This window comes from Rutidosis leptorrhynchoides, chromosome 5 (assembly GCF_046630445.1).
Source record: "Rutidosis leptorrhynchoides isolate AG116_Rl617_1_P2 chromosome 5, CSIRO_AGI_Rlap_v1, whole genome shotgun sequence".
Classification (NCBI taxonomy): Eukaryota; Viridiplantae; Streptophyta; class Magnoliopsida; order Asterales; family Asteraceae; genus Rutidosis; species Rutidosis leptorrhynchoides.
The window spans coordinates 415,508,321-415,530,997 of record NC_092337.1 but is presented as its reverse complement, the minus strand read 5'-3'; the positions used below and the strand labels follow the sequence as shown (position 1 = coordinate 415,530,997).

The following is a 22,677-nucleotide window of genomic DNA, read 5'->3' as shown; positions in this document are numbered from 1 at the left end:
TAAGTACTCGTAATGGGATGAGGAGTTTTTTTAAAGGCTAGCTTAGTGGATGATTAGATGTAAAGGAAGAAAAGGATGTGCTTGTTGTTTCTATTACTTTGTCAATCACTTTAAACTGGTGGGGCGACCGGATTATTGGAGGGGCCAATATTGAATCAAATTGTGGTACACGCGTGTGATTCCAGTTACCCTGTTTTGTTTTTTAAGAAAAACACTTAAATAATATAGAATATTAACAAACACAAAGCCTAAATTATATAATTATACATGGTCTATTATTTAATGATAGTTAAAGAATTCGCATCTGTTTGCACTTTGCACTAGACACACTAGAATTGTCGCAAAATAATAAATAACAATTTACTTGACATAATTATAATATAGGTTTATAATATAGGTTTGCGTTTACAATATTTTTCATTCATCTTTTTCCGTCAAAGTAGAATCGTTGTTAATTTTACTTGGAAGTTTTTTTTTTTTTTTTAACAAAATTTAAAGATATTGCTTAACTCCTTTAATACCAAAATTTAAATATAAATAATCTTCCTTGAGATTCCGCCTATGAGCCCTCAACAAAGAACCAAACTAAGAGACTTTATTGTAAATAGGATCTTGTCAACCACGTAGTTCATTAGTTTCCGAAAAAAAAAGGCATGGCCTATGTATAGACATTTGTTTCAACTTGGTTTGTTGAATTTCGTTGGTTACCAAGTATCATCATCATTAACCTTATTATTTTAATATTACCAAAACATATAAAGTGATATACTCACTGATTACTGACAGGTTACAAGCAAGTAAACCACTTGTTAATTTATGAGTATAGTCAAAAAGAAAAAAGGATGATGGTTCATGGCTTTAACTTGATTAATTCTTTACAACCGAACCCCACAAAGCCAATTCATCATCATATAACCCCACCACCTATTAGTGAAGTTAAATTAGGAAATGTTGTGCATGTAAAACAATTACCACTCATGGCGACATTTTTAGGAGCATTCAATTATGGCGTTTTAATAATTAGTCAAGTGGGACAAAGTGATATTTTATGGCCAACCAAGATGACTATTAAAAGTGACGTTGCTAATGAAAATAGTAACAACTAGTGATGGTCGGGCCCGCTTCGCTGGGCCAGTGAAACGAAAATAAATTAAAGCGGCTGGAATGGTTATTGTTGTACAAAATCATAAGTATGCCATTAAATTGTTTTAAATGTATTGTGCTTAACAAAATTACAAAAAAAAGGGAACTTTAAACCTATCATCTTCGCTTAAGTCAGTTTCTATAATTTAATCAATTAACTTCACATAATTTATTTTTCTAAACTGTTTGTAAAAGTTGATAATAATTGCTATTATGTACGTTAAAATATATAACACTCTTATCATTCTAATTCAAATTGAATAAAGAAAATGTAAAATATTTAAAACTTTAAGAAGAAAAAAGACCTTTAGCTCACTCGAGTATCACATGTTTCAGACTAAAAGTTTTACTTTATGTCAAGTGAGTAATTAGAAAAATCGGGTCTAAATGGATCCGGGTTGGAATACGGGTGGATAGATATTGCTTGTTTTCTTTCTGACAAATAGTTATTTAACAAAGGTTAATATAGCAAAGGTTTGAGGGGAAGGTTAAAGAGGTGAGTATAAAGTATATAAATTAAGGGACAATTTTGTCATTTTTATGTTTCTGGTGGACAAATGCAGACAATTGGTTGGTTAAAATATGAATAAAAAAAATGAAAAAATTACGAATGACTATGAAGGACAAATGAAATAGTAAATGTCACTTTCAAACTTTGTCTAATAGTATATTTATATAATTATCACAATAATTCCCTAAATCACGGATGCAAATGGGCAAGTGGGGTTTGTGATTCCAATCACATAAAGCAAAAGAAAATAATAGTACAAAAATTTACACGAGAATAAATACCCAACTTGAATGGAATGATATTATAATATATGTGTGTGAAAGTGATAGATAATATTTACATGAGCGTAAATATTCAACTAGAGTGTCCATTAATTACTTGAGCTAATTGTGTATCTTTATCATTATGATCATATGATAAATAAATACAATATTTAGAGTGATGAGTTAATAGAGGATAAGATGTATGATAGTGGGAATATGAATGATGTTAAAATAAGTTGGTGGATGGAAGGTCCCATTGAAGAAAATGTTGATCACTACTAACCTCAAACATAAACCGACATATTTTTCTTTCCAACTAATTGCTGTGTATTTTATTATTCCAAATAATTAGATGGCAGTTGCTATTAAACTTTAATTGATTGTTGGGACAAACGAAACCCAAAGTATACGTACACATCCCATTTTATTGTTACTGAATGTTTATGCAATACAAAAGTGTTGCACCTTGGACCGTATTAATCTATTCTGATTTTCTAATTGGGCTAGTGAATAGTTGTGCTTAAGAAACTGATTTTGGGCCGAAAACAATTTAGGCCAGACGAGATATATAATGATATGTTATACGATGACATTGGTTATGGTGATACGTATGATGATAGATGGATTGATAAATGGAACGATGATGAAGATGTTGATGATTATGTAAGTGGTTGTAATGATAGATAATGATTTGATGATTTAGGATTATGAAAAACGCATATGATGAAAAGCGCATATGATGAAAAGCGTAGCGCATATGATTAAAAGCGCATATGATGAAAAGCGCAGTGTATATGATTAAAAGCGCATATGATGAAAAACGCATATGATGAAAAGCGCAGCGCATATGATTAAAAGCGCATATGATGAAAAGTGCATATGATGAAAAGCGCAGCACATATGATTAAAAAACGCATATGGTAAAAGGATATATATGGACCAATTCATCCATCATGTGGACCATTTTGATATTTCATAGTATGAACATCAATTAAGGTATTTTATCCTCGCACAAAAGAATGCGAAATGAAAGTTCAAAAATAATGCATATGCAAGAACTTATAAATCAATTACCTGATGCATTTACAGATATAAAAAAAAGGAGTGACTAAATCATATATACCAGCAGTAAATGCTCCAACTCGAACTGAAATTCCAAAAGCTGGCAATAATGTCACTGTTGAGTCTTTGACACGCATCAAACGTGGAAGATCAACTAATTCTGAAGATAAAAATCCTCGAAAAATAAAATCAGCTGATAATGAGGTAAAAGAAAGTGTTCAAGAAGAACAACAAATCAATATTCTGTAACGACCCGTCAAAATCGCTATTGACGCAGCACGTTAATCATTGATTCCACAGTGAGGTTTTGACCTCTATATGATACGTTTTGATAAAATATTGCATTCATTAAAATAAGTGACTTTCTAAACATAGAAAGTTATAAACATGTGGGCGAGTGCTTAGGTATAAGCAAAACCCCAAAATACATAAGTCTTTAATTTACAGGTTGACTTCACAGTCCAATTATTTATTACACAATGCAGTTTTATTTTGAATGCAATAAACTTTGTACAAAGCATGAGAGACTCCATGCAGGCAACAAGCACATCACAGCGGAAGCATTCTAAGGACCTGAGAATAAAACATGCTAAAAAGTCAACACGAATGTTGGTGAGTTATAGGTTTAATTGCTCGAGTCATAAACATATATAAAGATAGACCACAAGATTTCATCAAAAGTTTATCAATAGATTCTACGTAACAGAGCACCCTGGTAACTAAACTTAACGCTATAGTGATAATTACCCCATTCGTTTTAATACGCGCAAACCAACGTGTCTTAAACTCAAATAACATACGTCCGTTAAAAGGCTAGCGCTCTAGCTCGGACGGGGATGTCAAGCCCTATGGATCCATATACAATTATTCGCGCTCACCAGTCCATATCCTATGTACTGGCAGCTACTAGTTACCAAAGCTAAGGGATTTTCGGTTTAACTCAGTGTAGAATTTAGTATGTACTTGTGTCTTATCGCGTTTAAAATAAATTGCATATATTCTCAGCCCAAAAATATTTAAAGTATTTAAAAAGGGAGACTATAACTCACAGTTCAATATTGCGATTCAATATTGTAGGCAAATTGCGTAGACGTAATGATGGTAGATGACTGTATGGTTGGCCTTGGATTCAAGAACAATACCCCGAATAATACCTAATATTTCCTTAGCTTAAAGCGATTTGAAACCCGAATTAAAACACCCTCGTATATACCTTATTATTATTAAACTTAAATTTAAAATTATAATTATAATATAAATATAAATATTGAGAGTTTAATTTGAAAGAGTTCGTCGAACAAACTGCGTATTTATATTACTTTTCGATTTACTGTAGCTCATGCGATCGCATGAGTTTTCAGTGTTTTTGCCATGCGATCGCATGGCCGCCTTTTCCGTTTTTGTTTGCTAGTTCGTCGACATCAAATAGTGTTTACTGTAGCAAATAGTGTTTACTGTATCAAATAGTGTTTTACTGTAGCAAATCACTGTAGCAAGTCGTTTTCACTGTAGCACTGTAGCAAAATACGGTTTTCACTGTAGCAAATAGTGTTTTACTGTAGCAAATAGTGTTTTACTGTAACAAAGTAATTTTTACTGTAGCAACTAGGGTTTTACTGTAGGAAAGTCGTTTTTACTTGTACATATATATATATATATATACATACATATAATTGTTCATGAATCGTTGAGAGTAGTCAAAGGTAATTGTATATATGAAACAGTTCTAAAATTTTGAGACTCAATCTAACAGACTTTGTTTAACGTGCCAAAATAATAAATCGTATAGAGAATTGGTTTAAATTAGTCGAAATTTTTCGGGTCATCACAGTACCTCCCCGTTAAAGAAAATTTCGTCCCGAAATTTTGAGTAGTACCTGTTTCATGAGCGATATCAGTGAACAAATGTGGATACTTTTGCTTCATTTGATCTTCACGTTCCCAAGTAAACTCGGGTCCTCGTCTTGCATTCCAACGAACTCTAACTATCGGTATTTTGCTTTGTTTTAATTGTTTGACCTCACGGTCCATGATTTCAACAGGTTCTTCGACAAAATGGAGTTTATCATTAATTCGTATTTCGTCAAGAGGAATTACGACATCCTCTTCAGCTAAACATTTCTTCAAATTTGACACGTGAAATGTGTCGTGAACACTACTAAGTTCTTGCGGTAGCTTTAATCGATAAGCAACTGCTCCAATTCTTTCGGTGATTTCAAAGGGTCCTACGTACCTAGGACTTAGCTTTCCTCGTTTACCGAATCGTACAATGCCTTTCCAGGGTGACACTTTCAACATGACTTTGTCGCCCACTTGAAATTCTAGCGGTTTTCTTCTTACATCAGCATAACTCTTTTGGCGACTCATGGCCGTTTTCAATCGCTGTTGTATTTGAATGATCTTTTCGGTGGTTTCATGAATAATTTCTGGTCCAGTAAGTTGTCTTTCTCCTACTTCACTCCAACAGATAGGAGATCTGCACTTTCTACCGTAAAGTGCTTCAAATGGCGCTGCGTTGATGCTCGTATGATAGCTGTTATTGTATGAAAATTCTGCCAACGGTAAGTGTCGATCCCAACTGGTTCCAAAGTCAATCACGCATGCCCGTAACATGTCTTCCAATGTTTGTATTGTTCTTTCACTTTGACCATCTGTCTGTGGGTGATAAGCGGTGCTCATATCTAATCGAGTTCCCAATGCTTTTTGTAATGATTGCCAAAAACGTGATGTGAATCGGGTGTCACGATCAGATATGATGGAGATGGGTACACCATGCCTGGAAACTACTTCCTTCAAATATAGGCGTGCTAATTTCTCCATACTGTCTGTCTCCTTTATTGGTAGGAAGTGAGCTGATTTAGTTAGACGATCAACTATCACCCAAATAGTATCATGACTACTTGCAGTCCTTGGCAATTTTGTAATGAAATCCATGGTTATTCTTTCCCATTTCCAATGTGGAATTTCTGGTTGTTGCAGTAATCCTGACGGCTTTTGGTGCTCAGCTTTAACCTTTGCACACGTCAAACATTTGCTTACATAAGTAGCAATTTCTGTCTTCATATTAGGCCACCAATAGAACTTCTTGAGATCGTGGTACGTTTTCCCATTTCCTGGGTGAATTGAGTACCTCGTTTTGTGTGCTTCATCTAGTACTAGTTGCCTTAGGTTACCATGTCTTGGTACCCATATCCTACCAGCAAAATACAGGGTTCCATCGGCTTTTACTTCAAGTTGTTTTTCTAACCCTTTGCTCATTTCACCTTTTTCGTTTTCTTCTTTTAAAGTTTCTAACTGTGCTGCTTGAATTTGCTTTGTGAGATCAGTACGAATTGTAATATTCAAAGCTCGGACCCTAAGAGGTTTTACTCTTTCTTTTCGACTTAGGGCATCAGCTACAACATTAGCCTTTCCGGGGTGGTAACGGATTTCACAATCGTAATCGTTTAACAACTCTACCCAGCGACGTTGCCTCATATTGAGTTGTTTTTGATCAAAAATATGTTGAAGACTCTTATGGTCGGTGTACACTGTACACTTGGTGCCATATAGATAGTGTCTCCATATTTTGAGTGCAAAAACTACTGCTCCAAGTTCCAAATCGTGCGTTGTATAGTTCTTTTCATGAATTTTTAGTTGTCGTGAGGCATATGCGATAACTTTTGTGCGTTGCATTAATACACATCCTAAACCTTGGCGCGAAGCATCACAATAGATCACGAAATCATCATTTCCTTCCGGTAATGACAAAATGGGTGCAGACGTTAACTTCTTCTTTAGTAACTGGAATGAGGATTCCTGTTCCGTGGACCAATCATACTTCTTTCCCTTTTGAGTCAATGAAGTTAAGGGTTTGGCGATTCTAGAGAAATCTTGAATGAATCTTCGGTAGTAACCAGCAAGACCTAAGAATTGGCGAATTTGTGTTGGAGTCTTCGGGGTTTCCCATTTACTAATGGCTTCGATCTTGGCGGGGTCAACTTTAATTCCATGTTTACTGACAACATGGCCCAAAAATTGTACTTCTTGTAACCAGAAATCACACTTCGAAAATTTTGCGTACAATTCTTCTTTCTTGAGTATCTCCAGTACCAGTCTTAAGTGTTGCTCATGTTCTTCCTTGTTCTTCGAGTAAATCAATATGTCGTCGATAAAAACAATGACAAATTTGTCTAAATACGGTCTACAGATGCGATTCATTAGATCCATGAATACTGCTGGAGCATTAGTTAATCCAAAAGGCATGACTAGAAACTCATAGTGACCGTAACGGGTTCTGAACGCGGTTTTAGGAACATCTTCTTCCTTCACTCTCAGTTGATGATATCCGGAGCGTAGATCAATCTTAGAATAAACACTTGATCCTTGCAATTGATCAAACAAATCATCAATCCTCGGTAACGGGTACCGATTCTTGATCGTTAATTTGTTTAATTCTCGGTAATCTATGCACATTCTCATAGATCCATCCTTCTTCTTGACGAACAGAATAGGAGCACCCCAAGGTGAAAAACTAGGACGAATAAATCCATGGTCCGATAATTCTTGCAACTGGTCTTGTAATTCTTGCATTTCTGAAGGTGCAAGTCTATATGGAGATCGGGCTACAGGTGCAGCTCCTGGTATGAGATCAATCTGAAATTCTACACACCTGTGTGGAGGTAGCCCCGGTAATTCTTCTGGAAATACTCCGGGATATTCTCTTACAACCGGCATGTCATTAATGCTTCTTTCTTCAGTATCGATCTTCTTTACGTGTGCCAGAATAGCATAACAACCTTTTCTTATAAGTTTCTGGGCCTTCATACAGCTGATAAAGTTCAGCTTTGAGTTGCTCTTCTCCCCATAAATCATTAATGACATTTCATCCTTACGAGGGATGCGGATTGCTTTCTCAGCGCAAACAACTTCCGCTCTTGTTTTGGACATCCAGTCCATGCCAACGATTACGTCAAAACTTCCTAATTCTACGGGTATCAAATCGATTTTGAAGGTTTCACCAGCGAGATTCATTTCGCAACCATGGCAAATTTTATCGGCTTTTATCAGTTTACCATTAGCTAATTCAATAGTATATTTATCGTCTAGAGGTAATGATGCACATTTTAGTTTAAAACTAAAGTCTTTACACATATAACTTCTATCAGCACCCGTATCAAACATAATAGAAGCTAGTTGATTATTAACGGTAAACGTACCCGTGACAAGATTAGGATCCTCACGTGCTTTACTGGCACTAACATTAAATGCCCTCCCACGTGCGGGTTCTTTGTTCTTCTCCTTATCAGGGCATTGATTTATAAAGTGACCAGACTTCCCGCATCCATAACATTTCTTGACATCGGTCAATTTTGTCTTTACTTCAGAAACGGTGGCATAACAATCTTTCGCCACATGTCCTTTCTTGTTGCACTTATCACAGACCACTTGGCAATAGCCTGCATGATGTGTGTAACACCTTTTGCAGAACGGATGAGGTCCCTTATAGTTTGGACTTGCAGTTGCCCCATCTTGTTTACCTTTAAAAGTTTCTTGTTTCTTCAGGTGAGTACTTTTGCCCTTATAGTCTTCCCATTTCCTCTTTCCTTCAGTTGTCTTGACTTCGGTAATTGGTGCCTTAATCGAACTCTCTGTGATCTGGTCCATGAGTTGGTGTGCCATTGTCATGGCTTCCTGCACCGTATTCGGTTTGGACGATGTAACATTTCCTTTGATATTGATCGATAAACCGTCAATATACATTTCTATCTTTCGTTTCTCATTTGGCACCAATTCGGGACACAACAAGGCTAGTTCCATGAAACGCTTTTCATAGTTATTGAGATTCGCGCCGATAACCTTCAGATTACGTAACTCAGATTCCATTTTTCTGATCTCGTTTCGAGGACAGTACTCCTCGATTAGCATCTTTTTCAGTTCTTCCCAAGAGATATCATATGCCGTATCTATTCCTTCTGCTTTAGCATAATTGTTCCACCAAGTAAGTGCACCATCTTGCAACGTGCACGAAGCATACTTTGACTTGTCTCCGTTCGCACAATTACTAATTTTGAAAACGGACTCCATCTTTTCAAACCATCGGGTTAGACCGACTGGTCCCTCAGTTCCACTAAACGTCTGTGGTTTGCATCCTTGAAAAGTTTTGTATGAGCATCCGTTTCGTGAATTTGTGTTTACGGCTGCTGCTTTAGCTGCTGCTTCGGTTGTTGCTTTTGCTGCTTCGGTTGCAGCAATTCTTTCATTCACACGTTTCTCGATTAGTTGCTCAAACTCAGCATCCGACATTTGAGACATGTTTCTTCAATAAACACAACAGATATAATTTAATCATATAGAATATTATAGGAAAAATGAGTTGTCAATAGTTAATCGTAGCATATTAATAATATGAACCGATTATTATAAAAGCCTTTTCTTCTTATTAGCATTTTATAATTATTTCTAGGGTATTACCTACCCGTTAAGTTCATACATAATAGCTAGTACAAGGAATTAACCACTAAAATCCTAATAATATTCCACTATGAAAATTATAGCGAGTTACTACATTATTATGTAATAATAATAATAAGAAGTAGTAATAATACAAATAATCATTCCATGCATTTATTATTAATAAACCAAAATAATACAATACCATACAATACTGATATTTTACATATGCTTATTTTACATAACAAGATAGAGTAGCACACATAAGCAATAAAATAGCGCATGGAAGATTTATGGTTGCGAGGTCGTTCATTCAGAACTATCAGAAACTTCTTCCCATTTGGTTCTCTCTGCCAATTGTTTGTGTGCACATGGTCCGACAGACATTCTGGCAGTGTATTTTATTTTAGTTGGGGTTTTGAGGTACCCGTTGCCTCAGTGGGTTTTATACAATAAGGGTGGTTACGGATCGAATGGTCCTGTTCTTTTTTAATAATTAAGGACATTTTATTATTGTGGTTGTTTTTATTATCTATAGCAAGTTGGAATTTCTCCTTAGTGATCTCTTTTATTTCATTAGCGAAATCCTCCTCCTTACTGATCTCGTCTGATGACGAACTGTCTGAGTCATGTGTAGGAGAATATGATGACGAACTGCAAGAATATGTACCGGTGGTCATGAACCGAAATCTGCCAGGCGTAATCGGCACAACCCGCCCGTCGGCGGTATATCTGGACCAATGTCCATATTTGTTTAGAAATGGACGATCCTCGTTTACTCCAGGGATCATGGGTCCATGCCAACGATACTGTGGCTCCGGAAAACTAAAGCTGGGTGGAGCTGGAACCTCCTCTGGGTTTACCGGGAGTTGAGATTCTCCGGCTAACACAATTTCTTCTTTAATAGGTATTGGAACGCCCTTTTCAGTTGTGGATAGAATAGATTCAGTGTCCGATTCCGAGTCGTACAAAATGATAGGATTAGAGGAAGTCATCTATCACATAATTGAAACAACAATTACGTTAGCATATAAATATATCACATATAATGTTTTTGACCAAATAATAAGCAAAAATCAGTAACAACAGATATGGTCATAGTCCAGACTCACTAATGCATCCTAACAATTACCAGTTAAACACACTAATGTAATTTCTGGTTCCCTATGACCTTAAGCTCGGATACCAACTGTAACGACCCGTCAAAATCGCTATTGACGCAGCACGTTAATCATTGATTCCACAGTGAGGTTTTGACCTCTATATGATACGTTTAGATAAAATATTGCATTCATTAAAATAAGTGACTTTCTAAACATAAAAAGTTATAAACATGTGGGCGAGTGCTTAGGTATAAGCAAAACCCCAAAATACATAAGTCTTTAATTTACAGGTTGACTTCACAGTCCAATTATTTATTACACAATGCAGTTTTATTTTGAATGCAATAAACTTTGTACAAAGCATGAGAGACTCCATGCAGGCAACAAGCACATCACAGCGGAAGCATTCTAAGGACCTGAGAATAAAACATGCTAAAAAGTCAACACGAATGTTGGTGAGTTATAGGTTTAATTGCTCGAGTCATAAACATATATAAAGATAGACCACAAGATTTCATCAAAAGTTTATCAATAGATTCTACGTAACAGAGCACCCTGGTAACTAAACTTAACGCTATAGTGATAATTACCCCATTCGTTTTAATACGCGCAAACCAACGTGTCTTAAACTCAAATAACATACGTCCGTTAAAAGGCTAGCGCTCTAGCTCGGACGGGGATGTCAAGCCCTATGGATCCATATACAATTATTCGCGCCCACCAGTCCATATCCTATGTACTGGCAGCTACTAGTTACCAAAGCTAAGGGATTTTCGGTTTAACTCAGTGTAGAATTTAGTATGTACTTGTGTCTTATCGCGTTTAAAATAAATTGCATATATTCTCAGCCCAAAAATATTTAAAGTATTTAAAAAGGGAGACTATAACTCACAGTTCAATATTGCGATTCAATATTGTAGGCAAATTGCGTAGACGTAATGATGGTAGATGACTGTATGGTTGGCCTTGGATTCAAGAACAATACCCCGAATAATACCTAATATTTCCTTAGCTTAAAGCGGTTTGAAACCCGAATTAAAACACCCTCGTATATACCTTATTATTATTAAACTTAAATTTAAAATTATAATTATAATATAAATATAAATATTGAGAGTTTAATTTGAAAGAGTTCGTCGAACAAACTGCGTATTTATATTACTTTTCGATTTACTGTAGCTCATGCGATCGCATGAGTTTTCAGTGTTTTTGCCATGCGATCGCATGGCCGCCTTTTCCGTTTTTGTTTGCTAGTTCGTCGACATCAAATAGTGTTTACTGTAGCAAATAGTGTTTACTGTATCAAATAGTGTTTTACTGTAGCAAATAGTGTTTACTGTAGCAAATAGTGTTTACTGTAGCAAATCACTGTAGCAAGTCGTAGCAAAATACGGTTTTCACTGTAGCAAATAGTGTTTTACTGTATCAAATAGTGTTTTACTGTAACAAAGTAATTTTTACTGTAGCAACTAGGGTTTTACTGTAGGAAAGTCATTTTTACTTGTACATATATATATATATATATACATACATATAATTGTTCATGAATCGTTGAGAGTAGTCAAAGGTAATTGTATATATGAAACAGTTCTAAAATTTTGAGACTCAATCTAACAGACTTTGTTTAACGTGCCAAAATAATAAATCGTATAGAGAATTGGTTTAAATTAGTCGAAATTTTTCGGGTCATCACATATTCCTTCTGCAGAGGATATTGATAAATGTAAATACATAAATTGCGATAAATTATGCAATATTATGGAACCGAAATGAAATGAAAAATCTTGATGAGATATTTTCATATAATATTACAATGACATCATGAATAAAGATGATGATCTAGAACCAAAATCTGTCATTGAATATCAAAATAGATATGATTGAGCTCAATGGAAAGGAGCAATACGAGCTGAATTAGAATCGCTCAATAAAAGAAAAGTTTTTGGGTCGATCGTTATCACTTTTAAAGATGTGAAACGTATGAGATACAAATGAATTTTTATCCGAAAACGAAATGTGCAAGTGAAGTTACAAGGCAAAACTAGACTTGTAACTCAAGATTTTCCACAAAGACTGGAAATGAATTATGAGGAAAACTTATCCTCCTATAATAGATACAATTACTTATTAGATACTTAATCAACCTGGTAGTTACTTAAATGCATCTCATGGATGTTGTAACTACTTATCTGTATGGATCACTTGATAGTGATATACATGAATATACCTGAAGGGTTTAAGGTATCACAAGCATCTAATGCAAAACCCAAGGGAATGTATTCTATTAAATCACAAAGATTTTTTTTTTATATGGGTATATACAATCGGGACGTATGTGGTATAACTGATTAAGTGATTACTTGATAAGAAAAGTGTATACATATAAACTTATTTGCACATGTGTTTTTGTTATGAAAAATAATGATCGGATATATATCGTAGTTATTTATGTCAATGTTCTTAAAATCATATGAACAAATAAAGAGATCTATGAAATCATTCAACTTCTAAAGAATTATTTTGAAATGAAAGATCTTGAAAAAACCAAGTATTACCTTGGATTGCATATTGAGCATATGCCTAATGGTTTACTTGTACATCAAACAATTTATACCGAAAAGATTTTAAAACATTTTTTAAAGACAAACTTATTGTTGTTAGATCACTCAATATTGACACTGATCTATTTCATCCCTGCGAAGATCATGAAAATCTTAACAGATCGGAAGTTCCATATTTTAGTGCAATTGAGGTTCTTATGTATCTTATAAATTGTACAAGACCTGACATTTTTCTTACAGCTAATTTGTTGGCAAGATTCAGCTCAACTTCTACCAAATGACAATGGAACGGGATCAAACACATATTTGGATACCCTTGAGGAACTGCCAATTTAAAATTATTTTATTCTAACGCTTCAAAACAAGATTTGGTTGATTATGTATATGCAGGTCATTCATCAAATCCTCATAAAGATAAATCTCAAACTCGATATGTATTACTAAATGGAGGTACCACAAAATCATGGCGTTCTAAAAAACAAACACTTGTTGCAACATCATCAAATTATGCCGAAGTGATTGCATTACATGAAGCCACTCGAGAATGTTTTTGGTTAAGATCAATGACACAACTCATTATTGATTCTTGTGGACTAGAACGCGATAAAAATTCAACAACTATCTATGAAGATAATGCAGCTTGCATAGCACAAATGAAAGAAGGATATATCAAAAAACACATGTTCACAATATTGGCATGAGGCAAGATCAAAAGATGTAACGACTTAGCGATGTCTACTTGAGGGGGAGTCAACTCTATGCTGCACTCTTTTTCCCTTGGCTAAAGTTTTTATCCCACTGGGTTTTTCTTTAGCAAGGTTTTTAACGAGGCAGTAACTTGTAGTTGATCTCTAGTGAAACAAAATTGTCGTCCAAGGGGGAGTGTTATAAGTCAAGTGTCATGGTGTAGTGGCCGACACTTTTGATAAAGTAAAATTTGGTGAATCAATATATTTGGTGAATCACGGATATTACTGTTCCACCCAACTGCACAGTGAATTATTGTACTATAAGTATGTTATCGATTGTAACCAGTAGGTACACCATTCTTGAATAAGAATCTACTATCTTCTTTCTTCTTTCATATTTCTTCAAAATAGGTATTACAAGTAGTTATAAACTACTAAATTATAACAATATAATCTTTTTTGATTTTGTTCGTAAGTGACAACAAATAGAGAAAAAAAAACACTTCTTTAAATCAATTAAAAAATTACTTTTTTTAACTCTAATAAACCCTAATTATTATTAACTAAATATACTATTACACAAATTGGCTTAGTCTCTATTGCTACTATTATTAAATTGTCCTTTCATAATATTATCAAAGCTACTTATGTCATTTTATATAGTGAAAAAGAAAGTAGTCATTACCCATACTTGTTTACTCTCTATGGCTACTATTCCCTTTGAATTAAATTGTCCTTTCATAATATTATCAAGGGTACTTATGTCATTTTATATAATAAAAAGGAAAGTAGTCGAGTCTTTGCTTTCACCTACATGTTAACACCAAATGCATGGATAAATAGTAAAATTACAAATATGCCCTCTCATACATTTGGATCCAAATTCCGGGATGAAGTTAAAAATATATAATACAATAGAGTTTGTACGATAGACGATTAGTACAACGAAGAAAGAATAACTAACAACGGAATGTGATTTGTATATTTGAACAAATATATAACAAAAGAACTATCAGCTATCGTAATTCTGAAAACTCCGCAGCAAAGCGCGGGGACCAGCACACTAGTTAACACTAACGGAACTAAACTCACAATTGGGCCTGACATAAGTTTGAAAAAACTAATACTACTATACTAGCCTACTAGGTCGCAGCCCATTTGGCCCAATTAATTTTTTTTTTAGGGTTTCTTCTTACAGTGATGAAAAACGTAAATTGAAGAAGAAGAACATGATGATGATCTGATTCACCTCATCCTTAAACCTAATTGTATGATCGTCGGCTTGCTTTCTTCGATTTCTACAAAAAAAAAAAAAAATTATAAATCAATTGATTGAAATATGAATAATAATAATAATAATAAGAAAAGCGAAGAAGAACAAGATGGATTGTCAGTTCATTCTCCTTGTAAAGCCCCCAATTCTTCCGCTTCTTCCCTCAGAAAGGTTATACGTACATATGTTTGTATCTATATTTAACATAATATATTAATATTAATTGGAGGTTTTTAATTTAAATTCTGAAATTCATAATTTTAATTTAATTAATTAGAAAATGTATGGTTTTGTATTTTAGGAGCAATCTCAGGTTGATTTGGAGCTTAAATTGTTAGAAGCTCTAGAAATTTATCCACCTGTTAAATTACAAGGTAAAAGGACTCAACTTTCTTATACTTGGTTTAGTTCTTGAATAAAACTCTATAACTTTACTGGACAAAATTTGGCTGATTTAAATTTATTTTTTTTCGGGGTTTTATTTATTTATTTTACAATGCGTCTTATTCTTGTGTTCATAGATGTTTGTTCTACCATCAATTAGTATGATTAGTCCTACTAATACATTGAGCTTTAAAAAGCTTGATGAAATGCATCACAACAATCACCTGTGATTAGAGGCAAATTATTTATGCATTATCTTTTGTTAAGATCTGGTTTCTTGTATTTTAATGATATGGTGTCTGTTTTGGCACAATAATAACTAATGGACAAATTAATAGACTTATTTTTTTATTTGATAAAGCTTATGATGTTGTAATACTTATTTCTTTTGTTAGGAATGCACCGTCATTTTGTTCTTTACGGTCTAACAGAATACATGCGGAGAAGGTTCGCTTTTCACGAATCATTTATACTAATGTATTTCAGTTGTATATTTTTGTCGAATTGTTATCAATACCTCCATCAGCGCATAATCTATGAATGGTTTTATTGTATGGCTGCTGCTGCTGCAGCTTCAATAGGTATTTTTCTGCGTCTGATGTCCTGCAGATGCTCGACCGTTTCTACAACTTGGAAATGCTGGTATCATATTTTCTTCATCAAATTGAGACGTTTTTCTTTTGAATGGGTCATTTTTGAAGGATCCAAATTTTGTTTTCAAGTTGTGTGATGATGAACTTATGTTACAGTTCTAAGTTTTTATTTCTTTGGTTGAAATGCAGAAGCCGGATGATGAGGAAACTGGGATTTTGAACCAAGTTGAAGAATTCAGTTTGCCACAAAGTTATTTTACAAAAGATGAATCTTGAATGCAACTTAGTTTTTGTCTATATGTTCTTATTAAGTTTTATTAGATGTGTTCTATGACTTTCTTTGGTACATGAGGTAGGATTCTATATAGAAACTTTATAAGGTACATGGATTTTGCTAGTATTTATGTTCATATGATCTATTATAGTTTTATACTTGATGTGTACAATTTTTTTGCGAAAAAAAACATAAATAAAAATTAAACTATCCAGAACGGTTGAGACCTTGAGTTACAAGTGATGCATAGATTCTATGATCCAGTTGCCGTACAAACATACATCAAAATGAACCCCAACACTATCAACCATCAACCATTGATATGATTTAACAACATTAATACCAAACTAAACAAATCGAACATTACATTACATGTAAATATATAAGTATGTCAATTACACGATTACAATATAAATTGGATTAAGGGATAATATACTTGACAATACCAATCTCAAGATGATCGAGGGCAAACATATATAAACATCTGTCCAATTACGATCATTGTAAGTGTATATAGTTATGTTATGAGACAAGTATTACTTCTATTAAAAAAAGAACCGAAAAACTTGAGCTTACTCTGAATTATAAAAAATACACTATGATGACTGCAAATATACTCTCTGTATTTGTCAAGATAAACAATATCACCATCCGCATGTGAAACCAATTACTATACCTTGATAAATGAAGCATGTAAAATCTAAAAAAAAGGTGGTTAGTAGTTTTCGGTCGACCGAACAAGTTTGCTGGTTTCGTGAATTGGGGTTCGTGCATGCTGTGAATGGATACTCATTAGAAGTGAAATGTAGTGGTTCAAAAGATATAGATCGACACTCCCAAAAACTGTATTTTCTATGGAAAGTGCATGTAAAATACACCACCGAATACCTCCGACAAGGGAACAAAACTAATACCACTATTGCAAGAGGTGCAAATTCATAACACGAATTGAGCTAGAACTCGCGCTTGTATTTGCAATGAGTTTCCACAAAGCGGGTAGCGGCTCTAAGGCATAAGGTAGCATTCGCGCCGAAACGTCTTAGGGCATTCAAGCTCTGCTTGACAATGAAAGCAGCCCATACCAACTCCAAAAAAATTCATCTTACCTATATAGTGATTTTGGTGTTAAATATTATCTTTATCATCCATGTTGATCGTTTCATCTATTTCAGAAATTGTTATTATTTGATTTTTAATTTAGTAGATTCATCTAATTCTAATTCGAATTTTAGATTAAAATGGTCTCATATCTACTTTTTAGTTACTGTTCTGAGTCTTGTTACATGGCTTGCAACTGTAAGATTTGGGTTCATAACAGACGCAATGTGTGTACTACTAACATTGAATCATGATTTGATTTCAAAATACTTTAAGTGGTCCATAAACACAAGTGATGGTCCCAGGTTTAAAAAAGAAATTTTCTAATGACATCCCTAAAGACTGTCATTGAGCCACTCAAACACGCATCAAACAGTCTAAAGATTAACAGAACATTCTATCAGATCATGTCATCTGTTTCGAAATTCAGTCTTCATTCAGTCTAATGATGATGTCTAAAAGAACGAAATAGCAACTCAAAAGAGAAACAAAGTGCATGAACAATAGAATCCAAACACTTTATGCCATTATCTTGGCGGATCTCATGAACAAGCTATCGACAACTTTGCCCATGTTTTCAATGGTGTCAAGAGTTGCAGGGTAGATTGCATCCGTCTTTGGATCATCAAAGATAATGAGACACCCCACACCCTGATCCAATGTTCCAGCAAACTTTTTGTCCAATATCATCTGAGAAAGCTTTTTCTCCACATGGTCCAGCGGCAGCTCAATCAGCCCAGCAATGTGTGCAATCTCGACCCTTGAAAACGGTTCAATCAACCTGCATAATAAGTTTTTTGAAACAAACTCTGTAAATATGATGCGTGTCTATAAAATATAAAGAGAAACATGATAAAAGTTAGGCATTCATCAGTTGGTACAATTTTTGCTCAACTAGAGTGAAAATAACGCCTTTTGCTGCAAAATTAACGATTGTTTCCACAAAATCGCCAAAAATTCCTATACTTCATAAGGATTGCAGTTTTGGGAAAAGAAAACACAAAGCACAGAGTATGTTACAATTAAACGTATTGCATTCAATAAGCAGAATTTAAGATATCATATTAGATGTCTTCCTTCTTTAGCGGCAAAAAAGATAATATTATGACAACCCAGAGGGAACAAAAACGAAAATTACCGAAAAACTGATGGCATATTGGCATCGGACCGGGTATAGGTAATCCCGGACACGAACCCAATTAAAAAAACCCCGTCCCAAACCCGGACCCATACCCGACGTGTCCCCATTTCATTTACAAACTAATTAGCAGGTAAACGGTTTCCCGGGTATCCGGGTCCCCATTTACTTAAAAATACATATATAGTATCAAGAAGTATACATACATAATAAAATATATATGTATATTATATATTATTGAAATTTAAACGGGTCGGGTATATGGATTCGGGCCTTTTCGGGTATACGGTCCGTGCAATCGAGTTTGTATCTAAAACCATCCCCATACGGCCATACCCAAACCCGCATAAAAATCTCAAACCATCTCCATACCCAGCCCTAGACCCGTATACTCGGCCCTAACCCAGCACAAAAATATCATTTTTCTGGTTTCCTATCGTGTAGGTGTATTATTGCCATCTCTACGAAATACCGACCATAAGTGGCAATTTTTGTTGAAACTAATTTCTCTTTCATTTGGCACTTTCACAAGAATGACACTACGTTTGCACTGTATAATTTTCGTACGGCGTTTTGAAAAGTCAGAAACTCTAATAACAGAAATTAAAAACAAAACCTGCATAAGTTCTGCTCCAACAGTGTGTCGTAGAGAGAAGAAAGGTGTCTATGGACAATAGGATCTTCATCTAACTGAGCCTTGAAATCCTGAAGCGCAGTTTCAAAAAGCTTCAATGACCTCTTTGAATAAGCATCAGCAACAGCTTTCATTGCATCAAGTTCTGGTCCTAAAAATTTCAAAGCTTTAGAAGAGATAATTCCCGCAACATCATCAGCCTGGTTCACCATGATCTTGCATAGCAGCATATATTTAAGACTGTAAACTGCTCTAGAATCTTCAAGTGCATTAAATGCTTCGAAAGCTTCAAAGAAGTAACTGAAGGCAGTTTTATAATCTTTCTCCTCGGCATGAAGAATCCCACTCTGTAAATCTATGGTACCCTGTTGAGCAGGAGGAACATAGATTGCATTTGCAGCTGTTCGCGCGGCTGTTAATGCAGCTTTTGCTTTTGGAAGGTTTCTTAAAGAAAAGTGCAGTTTGCTTTCGAGTAAATCGATATCAACAAGAAGCAATTTGTCATCTAATCTTCTGACTTCTTTGACCAAACCCGAGAGCAGGGTCAAAGCTTCTGAATACTCCTTGCTGTCCATTAACAAAGCAGCAAGACGGGCCTCAACACGTTGCCTTAAGAATGTACGTTTCTCAGCGCGGGTCCACTCAACCATTTCTTTACACAGTGATATCTGAAGATCGGTGGTGTTTGGAATCTTTGCAACAGAGTCAATGATTCCCCTAACAATTTTTGCGGTTTTGGCTTTGGGGATCACTGAAAAGAAGGGTCTCAATGTGGTCAACAGACCACGTAGATCTTCCCCTCTACCTTCTTCTTTGAGAAGATCAGACAGCTTAGCGATCGACTGTTCTTTGACCCGTAGTGCATCGGAAGAAGCTGCAGGGTTTTCGAGTATACGGTAAAGTATGCTGATGGCTTCTGATGGGTTTTTGGCTTCTGAAGCCATGTCAAGTGACTCAGATGTAGCTGGAAGATATGAAGTTGACATCTTGAATCTGAAAGCAATACAGTAATGAATAAATAAATAATCACAACAGATAACAGCTTCAGTCTAGAAGATTAGATGAATCGTGATGAAGCCTGTCTTAAAATTTACTACGTGAAAGAAACACTAGATATGAGTGACTATCATATGGTAAAAAGGTAGAAGGTTTTCCCTGTTCGGGCTACCCAGGAGGGCGAGTAATCCGAACTCATACTCTGATGTACGCAGCCCGCAGCACGCAGCCCAGCAGGGGATCCCTGGCTGTTTCCAACCCATCCCTGGCCACCCCTAAATATTCATCCTAGACAAGATTCGAACCTAAGTGACTATCATATAGAAGCACATATATTTAAACCATATAAACCAACAAAGCACATATACTTCAAGCCATAAGTTACTCAAACATCACAAGTTGATGAAGTGCTAAACTAATACAGGGACTTAGATACATACTCCTTAACACAAACAACATCCTGCAGTAAAAACTAGTTACATAATTGCACGTTTTCGAAAGAAAAGAAAAGAAAAGAAAAAAAAGCATACAGTCTAGCATGAAAATCGTAGCAAAACTAATATTTCATACAAGAAAGGTTTAGATTGTAAGAGCATCAGTCAGACTCGTATCCTAGAAGCCTAAAACATTACATCACATACATAACGAGGCTATGAACCTAAGCATTTAAACAAATCACACAACAACTCTCATAATGTCATGACAAGTTGCGATTAATAAAATAAGAAACTTTCGACTTAAACTCAAAGAGGTAACAAATTTCAAACATACATAAAACACCTGGGCAGTTCAACATAAAAAAAGTGATGTTTAGATTTATAATTTGGGAATTAAATCAATAATCAACCATGGTATTATAACAAAAAAAAATGAACAACACAAAATTCAGAATCATATAAAAGATATTATTATTAAAATGACATCTATATAATTCAATTGAACGTAACAAATCAACAAAATCAATCACAGATAGGAAGGATAGAAAATAATCGATTAAAATTCTCACAGAGATAACTAGGTCAACATTTGACAATATCATTATATCAAATTAAAAAGAACGGTAAAAATAAGTCTTAAAATACATGCTTCGACGAATTTATAGAAAAAAATGAGCAACAGAACTAAGTACGCAAATGAAAACCCTAAATCGTAGTAAAACAAAACTATACGGAGTATAAGATTAAGATTGTTTGATAAACTGCGATTAAAAACAGATAAATAAATTTTGGTATTTAAAAATAGTGTAAGGAAATTTAAAAATAGAAGTGAAACCTGAGAGAGATGACGGCAATCGGGATCGGGGGATTGAAGTGTTTGCAGCAGAACTTAGAGTTTTATGAGAGAACAAGAAATAGATATCTTGGGGAAAAGGCAACTTCCTCTCAATTTAAGGTAAATCACAAAAGCCATCCCTGCATTTGTACGTTTTTTCATTTTCATCCCCAAACTTTGATAATAGCAGTAACCCTTTTTTTATTATTGACAATTATTTTCTAACTTCGTCCGTCAGTTAGTTAAAACGAGATCCGGATCGGCGCGCGCGTTACGTTAGGTATGCGTTTAGATGTGAAAACGGCACATGTGTTAAGCTCTGTTTTATATGTCGGTGCATTTAGCGTTTTTAAAAAGGTATGTGTTTCGCGTATAGTTAATTGCGTTGTGTTCATAAAATTATTCCGAGTTGAACGGTAGTGCCGAAAAAATTTAACGCTCAGCGAGCGGGAAAATACGGTTCGATAAAAATTGTGGTGAAGTTTGGTTAAAGTTTTTTAATAAAAAAATGATTTGACGGTTTCAACCCCCTAAAAAAATTGAAGTTTGGAAGATAGTTGAGAGACCGGGTTTGTAAATTTGGGGTGGGTGCCGTCTTCACGCTATGAAACGTCCAAAAGTTTCATGACACATAGTATATATATATAATATAATATAATATAATAATAATAATAACTGAGATGTACATTTTTCTCTATTTCTTATAATAATTAAGTTACGCGAGGGACAATTAGGATATGATAATTTAAATTAATGGTTGAAATTTGAAGTTACAAATTTATCTAAATACCAGTATTTAATTTTTTTCATGAAAGAGAATAGAATATAATTTTTCTTTTTATATAAAATCTTTGTTGGGCTGATCACCAAACTTTGTTTCTTGGTTGCTTATTAATTTAAACACATTTCGTTTCCCAATCTTATCGGATGTGTTATGTAACAGCTTATGGTCGCACTTCGGTGTTTATTAATGTAAGTCCATTCCTATATTACACCTGTCCCCGGATGAAGTGTGAAGTATATTCTAGCCTTCAGACGGCATTAACTGGCGCCTCGCGTATTGGAGGTACGCCTGTGGGAACCAGAATGGAATCGCATACGGATTTCACATCCGTCACAATGGTTCCAGCGTAGTCTAGTATCTACGCATGACATGACAATTTTGGTTCAAGTGGTTACTTGATAACGCTACACAACCGTGACGACGGGTAGTGTCCTTACAGGTCAAATGTGTGCGGATGAAATTATTAG

At 34.8% G+C, this 22,677-nt stretch overlaps 2 protein-coding genes across 2 annotated transcripts; one reads left to right on the top strand and one right to left on the bottom strand.

The window, feature by feature from the left end:
* Positions 1–14,943: 14,943 nt before the first annotated feature.
* Positions 14,944–16,404, top strand: LOC139850566 (uncharacterized). Its single transcript, XM_071840130.1, has 5 exons — positions 14,944–15,208; positions 15,339–15,411; positions 15,817–15,868; positions 15,994–16,063; positions 16,204–16,404. The coding sequence occupies exons 1-5, from the start codon at positions 15,104–15,106 to the stop codon at positions 16,288–16,290; spliced, it is 387 nt and encodes a 128-aa protein (XP_071696231.1). The 5' UTR covers positions 14,944–15,103; the 3' UTR covers positions 16,291–16,404.
* A 1,278-nt stretch (positions 16,405–17,682) lies between these two features.
* On the bottom strand, positions 17,683–21,530 carry LOC139847086 (26S proteasome non-ATPase regulatory subunit 11 homolog). The gene is made up of 3 exons (XM_071836691.1): positions 21,427–21,530; positions 19,141–20,151; positions 17,683–18,167 (listed from the first exon to the last, which is right to left on the bottom strand). Exons 2-3 carry the CDS (start codon positions 20,142–20,144, stop codon positions 17,906–17,908), a joined length of 1,266 nt encoding a protein of 421 aa, XP_071692792.1. The 5' UTR covers positions 20,145–20,151; positions 21,427–21,530; the 3' UTR covers positions 17,683–17,905.
* Between the last annotated feature and the right edge of the window lie 1,147 nt (positions 21,531–22,677).

Excerpts from the sequence above, each read along its gene's own strand:
- LOC139850566 (XM_071840130.1), top strand. The coding sequence starts at position 15,104 with ATGAATAATAATAATAATAATAAGAAAAGCGAAGAAGAACAAGATGGA. Across the intron at positions 15,869-15,993 it reads ACAGAATACATGCGGAGAAG|CTTCAATAGGTATTTTTCTG; the intron begins GTTCGCTTTTCA and ends CTGCTGCTGCAG. Across the intron at positions 16,064-16,203 it reads TCTACAACTTGGAAATGCTG|AAGCCGGATGATGAGGAAAC; the intron begins GTATCATATTTT and ends GTTGAAATGCAG.
- LOC139847086 (XM_071836691.1), bottom strand. The coding sequence starts at position 20,144 with ATGTCAACTTCATATCTTCCAGCTACATCTGAGTCACTTGACATGGCT. Across the intron at positions 18,168-19,140 it reads TTGGAGCAGAACTTATGCAG|GTTGATTGAACCGTTTTCAA; the intron begins GTTTTGTTTTTA and ends CTTATTATGCAG.